This window comes from Sminthopsis crassicaudata, chromosome 2 (assembly GCF_048593235.1).
Source record: "Sminthopsis crassicaudata isolate SCR6 chromosome 2, ASM4859323v1, whole genome shotgun sequence".
Classification (NCBI taxonomy): domain Eukaryota; kingdom Metazoa; phylum Chordata; class Mammalia; order Dasyuromorphia; family Dasyuridae; genus Sminthopsis; species Sminthopsis crassicaudata.
Window position 1 is genome coordinate 527,841,279 of NC_133618.1, and position 15,284 is coordinate 527,856,562.

The 15,284-nt window shown below is 32.4% G+C and overlaps 1 protein-coding gene across 16 annotated transcripts in view; it reads right to left on the reverse strand.

Moving 5' to 3' along the window:
- Positions 1-15,284, reverse strand: part of NEDD4 (NEDD4 E3 ubiquitin protein ligase) — a 135,606-nt gene that overhangs the window by 75,246 nt on the left and 45,076 nt on the right. Inside the window, exon 1 of one of the 16 annotated variants that reach the window (XM_074294579.1) lies at positions 12,149-15,134. The exons of 10 other annotated variants lie outside the window; for them this stretch is intronic. In XM_074294579.1, coding sequence (XP_074150680.1) covers positions 12,149-13,669 — 1,521 coding nt within the window. In that variant the 5' untranslated portion in view covers positions 13,670-15,134. Of the gene's footprint in view, positions 1-1,944; positions 2,056-4,464; positions 4,851-4,886; positions 6,624-12,148; positions 15,135-15,284 lie in introns of those variants that run through there. 5 more of the 16 variants (XM_074294578.1, XM_074294577.1, XM_074294589.1 and 2 more) reach the window with 5 other exon arrangements.

Consider the following 15,284-nt stretch of genomic DNA (forward strand, 5'->3'; position numbering starts at 1 on the left):
CAACTTGGAATCATACTAAAAAAGTTAATCAACTGTATACCTTTGATTCAGTTATACCACTGCTAAGCTCATATATCCAAATAGATAAAGAAAGAAGCAAATGTCCTTTATGTCCAAAAAGCAGCTTTTTTGTGATGACAAAAATAATTGAAAACTAAAGGGATGTCCAACAACTGAAGAATAGATTTAGTTAATAAATTATGGCAGATGAATAAGGTGAGCTATGTTGTGCTGTAAAAAAATGAAGAAAGATTATTTCAAAAAGATGGAAATAAAGAGTAATACCACAAATGAATTAGGGGGACAGGAAAAAATGCACCTGTCAGATCTAAGCCTGAGGGAAGAATTTATGATCAAACAAAGGATGAGAGGATTATGGGAAGCATAATTAATGATTTTGATTATAGGAATTTAAAAAGCTTCTGTACAAAAACAAAACTTCATGCGCCAAAATTAGAGGAAAAGCAGGAAACTGGACAAAAAAATTTCATATCAATTTTCTCTGATAAAGTCCTACTTTTTCAAATATTATAGAAGAAAGCCATATTTATAAAAATAAGAGTCATTCTCCAGTTGATAAGTAGTCAAAGAAATATGAATGGGCACTTGTCAGATGAAAAAATCAGCTAACAGTAGTCACATGCAAATATGTTCTAAATCATTACTGGTTAGAGAAAAACAAATTAAATTAATTCTGAGATATCACCTTACCCTTATCAGATTGGATAATATGAAAAAAAAGGAAAATGACAAATCCTGAAGGGGATATGGCGAAAATGGGAAACTATTGCACTGTTGGTGGAGTTGTAAAATAGTCCAATTTTTCCTAAAAACAATTTGGAACTAAGCACAAATGGCTTTAAAATTGTACATAGCCTTAGATATAACAATAGGTCTGTATGCCAAAGAGATGAAAGAAAAGGAAAAGGATCTATTTGTACAATAGTGAACATCTTTTGAACTCAAGTTCAAATGTGTAAAGTCAGAAATGCAGCTTAGTAAGAAAATAAATAGAATGTCTATGGCCCCAATAAGTGGGAAACCCTTAAGGAGCTCAAATGGCACATGAAGCAGGGATCACTAATAGATAATTTCAAATTGGTGTGTCATTCACAATCTCCAATGCCATCTGCCAGTCTTGAAGGACAGAGTGTCAGAGGTGATGCTACTACCAAACACTATAATCTTTTGCCAGACATTGCTAAAATAGTTTTCTGTATACAATTGTTTCTAATAAAATGTTAGTCCTGATTATATGTACTTTTCTTAGCACAAGAAATAACCCATAAAATGTAGTACACAAAATAAAATAGGTAACATGAAAAACATTTTTCTCTCACTGGTAACTTCCTAGAATTCTGTGATTTTCTGTGATAACATCACAATAAAATTTTTATTTCAGACAATATTTACTTTTCATAACACATGAAATCTACAGCATCAGATACTGTCCTGCAAATAAATTCTTAAAACTTAAGTATTTTTTACTGATCAGAGAAATGCAAATTAAGACAACTCTGAGATACCACTACAGACCTGTCAGATTGGCTAAGTTGACAGGAACAAATAATGATGAATGTTGGAGGGGATGTGGGAAAACTGGGACACTAATACATTGTTGGTGGAGTTGTGTAAGAATCCAGTCATTCTGGAGAGCAATTTGGAACTATGCCCAAAAAGTTATCAAACTGTGCATACCCTTTGATCCAGCATTGCTGCTACTGGGCTTGTATCCCAAAGAAATACTGATGAGGGGAAAGGGCCCTGTGTGTGCCAAAATGTTTGTAGCAGCTGTTTTCGTAGTGGCTAGAAACTGAAAGATGAATGGACGTGCATCAATTGGAGAATGGTTGGGTAAATCATGGTATATGAAGGTTATGGAATATTATTGCTCTGTAAGAAATGACCAGAAGGAGGAATACAGAGAGGCTTGGAAAGACTTACATCAACTGATGCTGTGTGAAATGAATAGAACCAGAAGATCGCTGTACACTTCAATGTTGTATGAAGATGTATTCTGATGGAAGTGGATATCTTCAACATAAAGAAGATCCAACTCACTTCCAGCTGATCAATGATGGACAGAAACAACTACACCCAGAGAAGGAACACTGGGAAGCGAATATAAATTGTTAGCACTACTGTCTATCTACCCAGGTTACTTATACCTTTGGAATCTAATACTTAATGTACAACAAGAAAATGGTATTGCCTGTCATCAAGGGGAGGGAGTAGAGGGAGGGAGGGGATAATTTGGGAAAATGAATACAAGGGATAATGTTATTAAAAATTACTCATGCATATATACTGTCAAAAAATTATAAATAAAATAAAAAAAAAACTTAAGTATTTTTAAACCTGAATCTTACCTCTCACACAGTGTTAGATGATGGTGTGAAGGTATTATACTGCATATTATATTGATGTAAACTTCTCTACCTTGGCTGTCCTCTGAACCAAGGGAGGAGTTGATAAGACTTAGTTAATGCTGTGGAAAGACACTGAGAATGGCAAGGTTTCAGTTTTTTACTCCCACCTTCTACTTTCACTAAAAACATAGAGATAATAAAAATGATTTTTCTGTTTATTTCAGTGATGGAAAAGGATGGGAAAAGCTCTGTGATTTTATTCTACTATGAAGCAAGCTAGAAAGGAAAGAAACCCTAGTTGGAAGAAAACAATATTAAAATAAGAAGAAGGTGACTTAATCCTTAAGAAGAAAGGGATAACTTTAGGAAGCTCTTCAGGGATTTACACTAGCAGGAAGGTATCATCTTTCATTCATTCATTCATTTGTTGTACAAATGTATAAAAAGATTTATAGCAGCTCTCTTTGTGTTGGCAAAGGAAAATCTAAGTGTTCAGAGCTAGTATAATGCCCTGGGAAAGTCATTATTTAATAAATGCTTGTTTATACAATGAATGAAAACTAGAAAACAGTTTTTGTCAAACCTTTATATAAGACCATTAAACATGACAGAATAATATTTTCTCACAAGTTTTCTTATTAAAACAAATAACTTTCTCAAGGTATTTTTATACTACAATAAAATCTGAATATATTTCCAATTTGCTTGTGTGGTTATATGAGCAATTAAGGTTTAAACACTCTAAACATTAGTCAAACTTGTTTCCACAGATGAGAAGGTATGTATGTAATCTTTTTGGAAGAAATATAAAGTATCTATGCAATCAAAAAATATACACAGGTGTGAGTTTTTTTTTTTTTAAAGAAAATAAGTGTCAACAGATCCCTTATAAATCCAACATTATTCTTACTGAAACTTAAGTCAGACTTTTTATAAGTCAACTAATTTCATGCCATAAACCAATTTAAGTTGTATTCTAACCATAAACAACATTTTATCATATCATATCATCATATTTACAGGCAGATTTGCTTTATTTTAAGCAAAAACATTCCAGGCAGTACTACTCATTTATATCCCTTTCATAAGAATTAGCCCAAAACAACAGCTTACTCAACTTGGTCAGTTAAGCAGCAAAAGAAAGTTCTTTCTTCCTAGCACTGAACACTTATAATTTTTCTTCTCTTTTCTCTAATTAGACACCAATAATGAGCCTTCTCTCCTCTTTCACCACCCTGGCTATTCCTACTTACTGGTTCTAGGCAATAGCAGGAACTTAGGGGAAGAAGGAATAAGCTCCTTCTGAGTCTCATCAACTAAGCTCTTGGGATCACTTGGGAAGGCAACCCACTTCCAGCCCCTGTATCTGAACAGACTTCATCCTGCTTCTGTAACATATGCATAGGAGAGTAAGTCCCATGAAATATAGATGAATCTTACTTTAGCATATCTAAATCCTACCACTGTCATCTATGTGTCCTTGATTTTTCTTTGTGGGATCTAAATAAAAAAAGATAGGTAGAGAAAGGGATCATTATTATAAAGGAAACTTTCTTACTTCCACCTTCCTCTTCCAGTAAAAACACTGAGATAATATTTAAGAGGACTTAATGTTGTTTCAGTGATGGAAAAAGCTCTGTGATTTTTACTCTATTCTGCAGTAAGCCAGGGGATGAGAGAAAGCCTAGGTGGAAGGAAAAGATATGAGTGAGAAGAGGGTGAGTTAATCCTTAAAGGCAATAGAAGGAAGGGGTAACTTTAGGAAGCTCTTCAGTGATTTACACTAGCAGGAGAGTATGGTCTTTCATTCACATTCATTTAAAAAACTTTTATTAAATGCTTATATGCTATATTGAATATGTATATGTATGTGTGTATGTGTAAGACAATAAGTCTTGGTTCTCTTCTGCCAGCTCCTTGCCACTGACAAGAATCCTATCCAGCTTTTTAAAAGATTAGTTTTGGGGGGCAGAGCCAAGATGGTGGAGGCATCCTCTGACTTTCTCTCAAACCAACATTAGATTAAGCCACTACTCTGGTCTTGGAGTCAAAGAATCCACAAATATTTGAAATGCAACACATTCACAGAAGATACCTTGGAAGAAGTTGAGAACAAGTCTGTCTCAAAGAGCCAGGGGGACGGTCTGCAGAGCCCAGGCTGCAGCATGAGAAGACTGGGGCAAAAAGCTGGGACAGGAGTCAGAGAGCTGCAGCTTCCGCACCTGGGAATCTTCTGTGAGCCTTTTAGGCTACTCTGTTCTGGTTGCAAGCAGGTGATTTGGCAAATTGGGCTCTGCCCTGGACATTTTCCTCCCTCTAAGTAATCTTCTCAGTTCCTGTGGGCTCCAATATCATCTCTTTGAGGATGATTCTCAGATATGCATACCCACCCCAGTCTCTTTCCCCTGAGCCTCTGTCCTATATCACCAAATACCTCCTGGATATTTTAAGCTGAATGTCCCAGAGATAGTTTAAATGCAACCCAAAGATAAATTCCATTTCTTTCCATATCCATACCTTTTCCAAATTTCCTGTTTTCTGTCCAAAGCATCACCATCTGTGCAGTATTTCAGGTTCCTAATCTTGGCATTAGTCTGTATTTCTTATTCTCCTTATCTCACATGTGCAAATTCTGCTCTGATTCAGGCTTTTATTATTTTGTGCCCAGATGCCTGTCTTAACCTCCTAATTGGCATCTCTTGCACATTGACTACATAACTCCCCTGCTTACACTACTCCAGTGGCTTTCTTGTGTCTCTAGAACAGAATATAAACTGCTCAATCCTACTTCTCCTGGGTAGTGGGTAGAGAGCTAAGTCTGAAGTCAGGAAACCTGAGTTCAACTCTGACCTCAGATTTGGCTTAACTGTGATTGTGGGCCAGTCTTTTAGTCTCTTCTACTTTGGTTTCCTCAGGGTTGTTGTGAGGATCAAATGAGATAAAGGCTGTACATAATAAGTACTTCCTACAGTACTTCCCCACTCCATAATGATAAAAAATGAGTCACTCATGATAATGCAACTGCCATTTTCATGTCTTTGTACAGGTCTCTTGGAATGTCCTTCCTCCTAACTTCTGCCTCAGATTTCAGTTTTTCCTTTAATATGAAACTCAGATATCATCTTTTGCATGAAACGATTCCTGATCTCCCAAACCATTAGTGCCCCCCCCACATGTTTTAATTAGCTTTATTTTTATAGGTTCTTCTTTCCCTCACCTGAATACAAGTTCATTTCCACATGGAACTATTTTTTTCTTAATAAGCTTATATCCTTCTATCAAGCTGGCACACAACAAGCACTAATAGCAATTGTTGAGTGATTGACAATAGAAGGGAAGGCCTTGTAATGAATCCACAATAAAGTCTTATCTAAATATGGTCGTCTTCTTTATGGAGAGAAAATAAATTTCCTTCATTTGGCAACATCACAAACTATTAACAACCAAATGAAAGGATACTCCAAATCACTGATGGGAGAAATACAAAATAATCCTACTTGTCTCTCACAGTCCAAACATGAAAAGATGACAAAAAATGAGAAATGTCACTGTTGGATAGGTCATAAAAGACAGGTACACTAGTGATAGAATATAGCTTCTAGAGGAGACAGCAAGAATTTTAAGGTTCCCTGACTTTAGGGATGCTTCTGTTTTAATAATGTCAGTGATTCTAAATCTTCTGATTTTGGAATCTGTGATCCTGAGGCCCTCTGATCCAAAAATGCTATTATTCTGTCAATGACTGTATGTACTGTATTCATATACCTAATTCACTACCTTTCTACTGAAAAGAGGACATTAACTTATCTTTTTAAAGAGTGAATATCTGTTCTGATCTAGGAATATAATAATAATTCTTCTCTTAGACTTTAGGGAAGATATATTAGTGATCCTGAGATTATTTAACCTTAGGATGCTATTGTTTTGACAATCATTCTGTAGATGATTGTAAAATCTTCTGGCTTTAGAATAACCCTAGGTCTGCTGGTCAGTGATAACCAAATTCCTGAAACTACTCCTCAGATCTACTGATCTAATCAACTGAATTTTAAACACTTTCTTTCACCTAGGAAATGTCTTTTAAGATAAAAAATTTGCTTATAGTTTCAGTATACAATTTATGACAAGGCATATAGTGCTACACAAAAGTTTTCTTAACCTTACTACTACAGGAAGAAATCCATACTTCAAAATACTTAAATATTCAAAATATCTCAAATTGTGAGGTGTTTTATGTTGTTCAGAAATTCAGTCATAACTGACTCTTTGTGATTCCATGGATCATATTACACCAATACTGTCCAGGGGTCCTTTTGGCAAAGATAATGTAATGGTTTGCCATTTCTTTCTCCAATGGATTAAGGCAAACAGAAATTAAGTGACTTGACTAGCATCAAAATAATTTTATTTTAATTTATTTACTAGTATAAATTTTTAAAAAAAATTTACTAGTATAAAAATTTATTTACTAGTATAAAAATAATTTTCCATTCCAAATAAATTAGTTTAATGATAAATGAGTAAAGTTCAAGATGATAGCAGTCAGCTTGATACAAGAAGTATAAAACAGTACAGAATCATTGATCTGAATGCTATGACAAAAAAAAGAGCCTAGACATCCTAAGAAACCTTACAAGAAAACTGCCCATAGTGCAAAGTGGAAATAAAAATCTATCAATCACTTTCTGAAAGAAACCTCAAAATGAAAATTCCCACTAATCTCACAGCCAAATTCCAGTTTCCATGTCAAAAAAATTATTATAAATAGCCAGAAAGAAAGAATTCAAGTGCTGAGAAATCAGTCTGGATCACAGATGATAAACTACTATATAGAAGCAGAAAACCTGGAATACAACTTTCCAGATGCAACGGATATAGGCTTATGGCTAAGAATAACTTACATAAAAATGTGTATAATACTACAGAGAAGAAAATGGATCTTTAATGAAATAAAGAACTTCTAAGCATCTCATAGGAACTGGTCAAAATAAGAGCACACAAAATACACACACACACAGTTGAGTATAGAATTATATTTTATTTAACAGGGAAAGGGGAGAAGAAGAAAAAAGAAAGTTGAGGAATGAAATATTAAAAGAAGGACAAGTCCCTAGCAAAACAAATTCTATGGATAAACAAAACTATTTATAATTCTTTGAGATGGTAGATATTCATAAATTGGGGAATGAATGAACAAATTATGAAACATAAATATAATAGAGTACTATTAGGTTGATCTCTTATCAAGGTAATGACAAACCCTGATTTCAGAGGACAAATGAAACATGCTATCCACCTGAAAGAGAGGTAAAGTGGAGAAAGTATAATGAATAAAAATTTTTTCAGAACATGTCCAATGTGGAAAAGTGTTTTGATTTACTATACATTTGTAATAGGCTTTATTTTTATTGTGCTCTCAATTGGGATGATATAAAGAGAGAAGACAGATATTCACTCTTTAAAAAGATAAGTTAATGTCCTCTTTTCAGTAGAAAGGTAGTGAATTAGGTATATGAATACAGCACATACAGTCAGACATGATCATTGGGCTGATTAGTTTTGCCTAACTATTTTTCTTTGTCATAATTAAAGGCTCATTTTGAGAGGAGAGATTTATCTGAAAATTACTACTATAAAATGTTAATAAAAACAAAATAACAGATATTAAAAATTGGAATACAGGTTTCTTAACTCCTAATCAAAAGCTCTTTTTACATGATTATTGCTTCAAGTATTTTGTTTTCCTATTAAACTCTAAGTTTCCAGGGAGCAAGAACCATGTAACTACTTTTTTACTATTCACATGAATACTAACCATGGCACTAGGCACATAATAAATGCCCAATAAATAACTACTGGTATAGCAATTTTAGCAATTTCGTGTGAGAGAACCTAGATTTCTCATATATGCAATTTTTACTGTTTATCACTTCTCACTTTACAGATTCTCCTACTTTGCCTTAAAAGAACTATATGTATTTCACTCTTCCTTATATTATTTCACCAATTTTTGACAGGTCTTGGAAAACAATCAATTTAGAATCCAATGAGCAGTTTGCTTACTAAAAATGGAGAAGAGTCATAAAGATTATCAGAAACTAGACAACCCATTTATGTAAAGAAAAACTAAGATAACACTAAAAGTCAGCTGCGTTTAGTACAGAAAGTTAAAGACAAAGTAAAACAAAAGGAGTGGGGAAGAGCCAGAGTGGCAGAAAGAGTACTGTTTTTGAATCCAAGTTTTTACACTAATCAGTTGTATGACCTTAGAGGCTCACAACTATACCTTAAACCTTAAAATAATATAAACATGTATATCATTAGTACTTTCTCTTGCTTTACATGAAGGTTTAATGCAAAACCCATTGACGGTTTTATATTGTTAATACTTTTCTATAGGAAAATATGAATGATTTTGAAACAAATTATCACAGAAATAGCAATTAATATCACTTGACTAAATATTTCAATTCCAAAGTTTTTATCTTATCATTATATATGCATTGTGTTTAACATGTTATAAACTGCATTTTAGGACAAGTCATTTCACTCAAGTTTCAGATTTCTTATAATGGCAATAATATGTGAATTACTTATTTATTGCATTTTTTAAGAGATCACTTTGTAAACCCCAAAATTCTATATGAACATTGTTATTAATCAAATAAAAATCTTTTGGAAAATGTTAATACAATAAGCTAACAAAAAGTTCACAAACTGGATTAATTAACAAAAGAAAAAAGTTTTCATGACTGGTTTAATTCACAAAAGTAGATATTTTAAAGCAAATTTTCAAATAGATATATGCAAAAGTATAAGTAAAGGGAAAAGTCTATAAAGCTGAAGCAAAATGTTGAGCTCTGAACAACATGGAAATTAGATTTTTAACTATCTGTCATCAAGCTTTCCTTATTCTATAGAGAAAAACAAACAAAAAAAGGTCAGAGAAAAACTAGAGGACCAAGCAAAAACTGAATGAATAAAATCTGGAAAATTGAGATGTAACTTTGGTGAACTGATTAGAAATTTTAGAAGTATCTTTTTTTTTTTTTCAAAAAAGAAAAAAAAAAGGCACAATTCTGAAAAATGCTGGGGGAGGGGGAGGGGGAAGGTTCCCAATGCCAAAATATCTAATCTCTGACTTTCCTTAAAAAGTAAGAAAAATCAATGTTAAGTTTTTAAAAGTCAAAGATATTGTATCCAAGTTAACATTTAAGTAGCCAAAGATAAATCTTCCAAAATATGTCTGATTATCCCATACTACAGACTAAATCATTCACAAGTAAGAAATGAATGTATATGTCTTTCTCCCTTTTAAACAGTATGGTCTTTTCACTTAAGCACTGATTTAATTTCATGGCTTCCTTGTGCAGATAGTAGTTGACTTTACTAAATTCTATACTAATATCAACTTGTTAAAAGTGAATACACCTCCTGCATTTTGGATTTCCTTCACAGGTTAAATGTACACTATTTCAAAGTCTGATTCTTTTTGTTCAGCAAAACAACTATTTGGTCAAGTACACATATATGGTATTTAATTTATACTCTAACATAATTAACATGTATTGGTCAACCTGCCATCTGGGGGGATAGGGGAAGGAGGGGGAAAATTGGAACAAAAGGTTTGGCAACTGTCAATGTTGTAAAATTACCCATGCGAATATCTGGTAAATAAAAACTATTAATAAATAAAAAAAAGTGAACACAGACTTAGGATATCAGAATACTTAGACTAACGAGTCATGAGAAATATTTTGGACTCTGTTCATTTTTAAAGGAGTTAGAATATATAACAGTAATTGGATTTACATATAATTATTAACAAACAAAAGACATGTGAAAGTTTTTTTTAATTATGCCATTGCTAAACAATAATATTTACTTTTATAACAAATCTCTGCCCAATTATTAAAAAAATCCACTATAAACAATCCTTAACTATTTACAATTGTTTGATAAAACAAAAACAAAAGCAGGAAAATGCATTTAATATTTAAAAGAAAATATTGTACAATATAAAGCTTTGATGAGTTTTACAAATTTAAAATATTCTAAGATCAAATATGTCACTCTGAAAATAAAACAGAAATGTTTGAGATTATAGCAACGATTTGTATATTAACTATTTAAATGAAAACAAATAACCAATACCAACTATTATTTCTGTATTTTGGTTCCTCAAATAATCCTTAGAACAATGGGAGATGCATTTCAGAAAACAATGCAAGAATGATTCAAAAAACAAAGAAAAAATCCAACAATTATGTAACTACTACTTAATTAAGTAATTTAAGTCAGTACTTCCTAGAAATATTCCTAAATTAATTTTCCTTTATAGGTCACCTGGAAATCCAGATATCCAATTCAAATACAATATGGTTAAGAAATTTCACATGTTGACATCACTTCAACATTTTAGTTTCCTTCCATTGAGGGAAAAATATACAATACAGATTTGACTGAACTATTGCTTATCTCTGCTTTATCTCCAAAGAGCTAATTAAAAAAAAAAGATTTCAGAAAGAAATAGGATCATCAAATCATAGCTATTTACAAATGAGTCACTAGAATCCAATCTGTAGATACTAAGTGATACTATTTTTAATCTGTGGAATGAAAAAATATCTGGCTACAAGATATTAAAATTGGAGGAGAAAAATTTATATAATGATTTACCTAATTGTTCAGATAAATTTATTTTTCACGTTCTATATTATTATTAGTAATCACATAGTCATACCATAGGCAGAAAAAAAATCTTTGAAAAATTTATACTTTTTGTCATCCAGAATTGCTTCTTACATATTTAAAAAAAAGATATGTATGATTTTCCAGGGTTTCAAGATCTTCCAAGTGCACAGCATTTTTAATTTAGTTTAATTTTCCTAAACTTAAAATATTCACACTAAGTAATATAGAAAAGTCAAATAAATGTTAACTCATTCTGCTGTTAGGACAGGACAAAACACTAAAAGAAATTTACTAATTACATAAGTAGGACATCATACAAAATGTCTGCTACTCAAAACCAGATCCAAAGAATTATGATTTAAACAGCAATATTGAAAGACTGAATTACGGTGTAAAATAAAAGTGAGTTTGAACTAGTGGCTAATGAAAAGGGTGGAAACTTAAAATTCCTGTGGTTACAGCTTTGTGCAAATGTAAATACCATTTTATTATTTCTGTTATAAATATGCAGTACAGTACTTATTTAATCTACCATCTCTGTCATCTAATAAAAGCATATTTGGTAAAAAAAAAAAAAAGTAGATCTTATCTTCAAATATTTGAGCCATTATTTTTACGCATCTAGATAATTTTGTATTGCATAATTGAAGCAAAAATTCATCAAGCTAGTATTTCAGTTTTGTAAAGCAAAGCTGAACATGAAACCACAGGAATTACTATGCCACTAGTCAAAGAAAAATATTCACTTAAATAAAATTAAACTTGACAATTATTATTTAAAACTTTTTTTCATTTAAGCCATAAAAACTTTGTATTGCTTAAAATGGCAAGAAGTTTTCAAAATGTACCTCTTTCTTTTCAAATAACATAAAATACCATATAAAATTATTTAAAATTGCTCAGAATATATATTTCTGAATATAAACTTCTTGATCATGGAAAATTTGCTAAGCATAAAGACTATGAAAATTTTATTGAAATTTAACATTGCTTTATTATGGTTTAGATACAAGATACAAGAAATTCCCACATAAATATTCATGCAAATGTTAAAAAATTTATTGCAGGAACCAAAGTAAACTTACCTTACAACAGTGTTTCAAAGTATTACACAATTCTCTTTTGAAATAGTTCTTGCCTTCTTCTGGAAAATTACTCACTTTGCCTTCATTTCCAGATGTGAACTGAATGTGTAATTGAGATGGCCCTGCCATGGAACAACTGTGCTTAATGCTGGATAAACAAGAAAAATTTGGATAAGTTCCTTCCAATGAAATACTTCTTTGTAAAGTGTGATGGGGTTTGCTTGTCTCTAAGTTTAATCTTTCCAATTCTTTTTCAATACTGATCAGACAGTCCACATTTGGGGAAGATGGCAGGCATGCAGATGTGCTATGGATCAGCTCAATATGCTCTGAACTAGAATTAAGTTTAAACTCCACGGCTGACATTTCTGGTTTACAGAGACCATTTGTTGTTTCACTTTTTGATAAAGATGCTCTTTGCTGGCTGAAATGTAGTGAAACACAAGAACAGCTGTCAGATGATTTTTCACAAACCAACTTATTAGAACTCTTATTTGAAGTAAAAATGTTTTCTTTAAATGAATCATTCACATGAAGTGGCTTAATGTGTCTAATTTTCCCTGGAGCACATATGGATTTAGATAGCCGGAGTCCGCTGATTGCCGTAGAAAGAAATTCTTTAGAAGTTGCACCATCTTCAATTTTGGCAAGTTCACTGGAAGACATAATCAACTGGTGTGGAGTTTGATAGGATCCTTTCCTTGGTAAAATACCTGAGTTCCCTGGAGAATCTGAAGGAGTCTTAGGGAAAATTAGCAAAGATGAACAACATTTTAGTGGAAATTTAGATTTATTTCTCCCTGGAAATTTTGACATCTCCAATTCTTGCTCCAAGTCATCCTGGTCAAAAGGAATTGTACTTCTATTTTTTGAAATAACTTCAGATGGGACAGTATTAATATTTGTCAAACTCTTCTTGGTTGTACCATTACAGGATAAAGTTCTATGGAAAAAAGCATCACTTGGAGGAAATGTACTACTATCATTAACGATGCAGTTATGTGAACTATCAACACTTGTACTCTCACATGATCCATAATCACTACAATTGCTGCTAAAAGATTCATTATGCCTGGTTATAATACTGGATGGGCTGTCAGTGATGGAAGGCATTCTTAATTGGCTGCCATCATGTATAGTACTCAATTTATCATCCTCTGTAGCTCCACTATAAATTCCTCCTGTTAAGACACGAGTAGATACTTTATCTTCACCAGTAGTTATAACATTGCCAGACTTTAGACATCTACTATACCTTGTGGGCTGTAGTGAAATCTGTAGAAAAGTGCTCTTTTTGATAATATTTTGAGATGAAGGCTCAGCTGTTCCTTCCTGAGACTTAGTATTTTCCTGTGTTTGAGGAGCTAAACTGGGCGTCAGCTTCATGTGAATAATGTTAGATGTTGAAATTTTTGTTGATCTTTCGAAGGACATGTGAATATTATTATCCAATTCATCTCCAGAGGTTTCCGAAAGTGAGCAAATATTGCTGCTTCTGGATGCAAAATGCAATTGTGCCATTTGTTTTCATTTTTAAACATGTCAGCAAGTGAAAGTCATAACAAATCTCTGTCTGAAGACAAGCTAGCAGCAGTTTTACCACATTTGAAGACAAAAATCATGTGTAGTCTTTTTAAAAGAACTTTTAAATTGTAGTTTTTATCCAAAATAAAATAGTAGGTAGTAGTTATCCTATAAAGAAGCAAACAACTCATTCCAGAGCCTAGGGCTTCAAAAAGTCTTGCTAGTAGTCAAAATGCCTTCACTTACAGAGCACTTGAATTCCAGCGACCTTTAAGCCGAACTCAGCTGCAGCCCTCTGCCTCAAACCCGGCCAACCTTGTTTCGATTATACCTTCTCCCATTTGCATGAATGAGTAACACAAGAACAACAATCCACTAGTATTTCAAGTTTAAACAGTATTTTTCTCTCTGGCTACACTAGGTGAACTATTTAACTATTTGAATCAATGTGCAGAAATTTTCTCCAGAGGAGTTTAACCACTAATATTTTTACCCGAAGGTATAGAATTACAGGAAGTTGGTAGGAATGAAGTCCCATGTAACTGAGTATCAAATCAAAGACTGACTTTCCAAATAGTAACTATACTAGGAACACAGTTAAGTTGATTAATGCAGAGAAATATTTACCAATTATACTTTTTAAACCCAAAAATATAAAGTTTTAATAAGCCAGGAATGCCAAAATACTGGGGGGAAAATAAATGTCAGATTCAAAGGGAAAAATTTTATTCATCATAAAAATTAAGGTCATTCTGATAAAGATATTTTAAAGAGGTTACCACTAGTTATTTTCTCCAGCAATTGGTATGTCATTTTAGCCAAGTGAGACAGTTTTAAAATAATGCCATTTATATCCTGAATATCAAAACTGCCAAGAAGAAAATATCCCATGAAAAATTCATATTTGACCCTCCCTCCCCAAGAAGCATTTATACCTTTCACAGTTTCAACTATTTCTCCAATCCACCCAGTTAAGAGTGTTGTGCTAAGTTCAGAAGTCGAAAAAAGGACTTAATATTTCAAATAAACATATCTGAATGCCAAGTGTCCAGATAGCCTGTAAAGAACTCTTTGCTGGCCCCTAGTGGCATATGGAATTTAGCTGGATTTGCTATCCAACATACTAAACAAACATTATGCTGCATGTTTATTTTCATGAACAAAGTATATATTTATTTACATCAGAGTATCATATTAAATACAGTAATGTGAAATTTACTGCTGTAATATTTAACTTATAAAACTTAAGAGCCAAGCACATTAGACCATTTATCTTTTCAGAAGTTGTACTATTTTTTCAGTTATTTATTTAATCTTTATTGTACTATGATCCTACCAGTAATAAAAGTCTAAAATATTACTCTTCCTAAAGAGGCATGGATCAGGTCTGGTATTTTACTCAAATGAAAAAAACTCATTAAAAAAATAACCTCAGAGAGAGTTTTTAAAATCAGTACCCTATACTTATAGTCCGAACTACAGTAAATAAAAATATACTAGTTAATTTAAAATAAACAAAAAAGTTCAGTTTTTAAAATTACAAATTAATAAACTCATATATTTTTCTAAGTAGTGTATTCTAAGCAAATACATAAAAATTCAACACATTTTC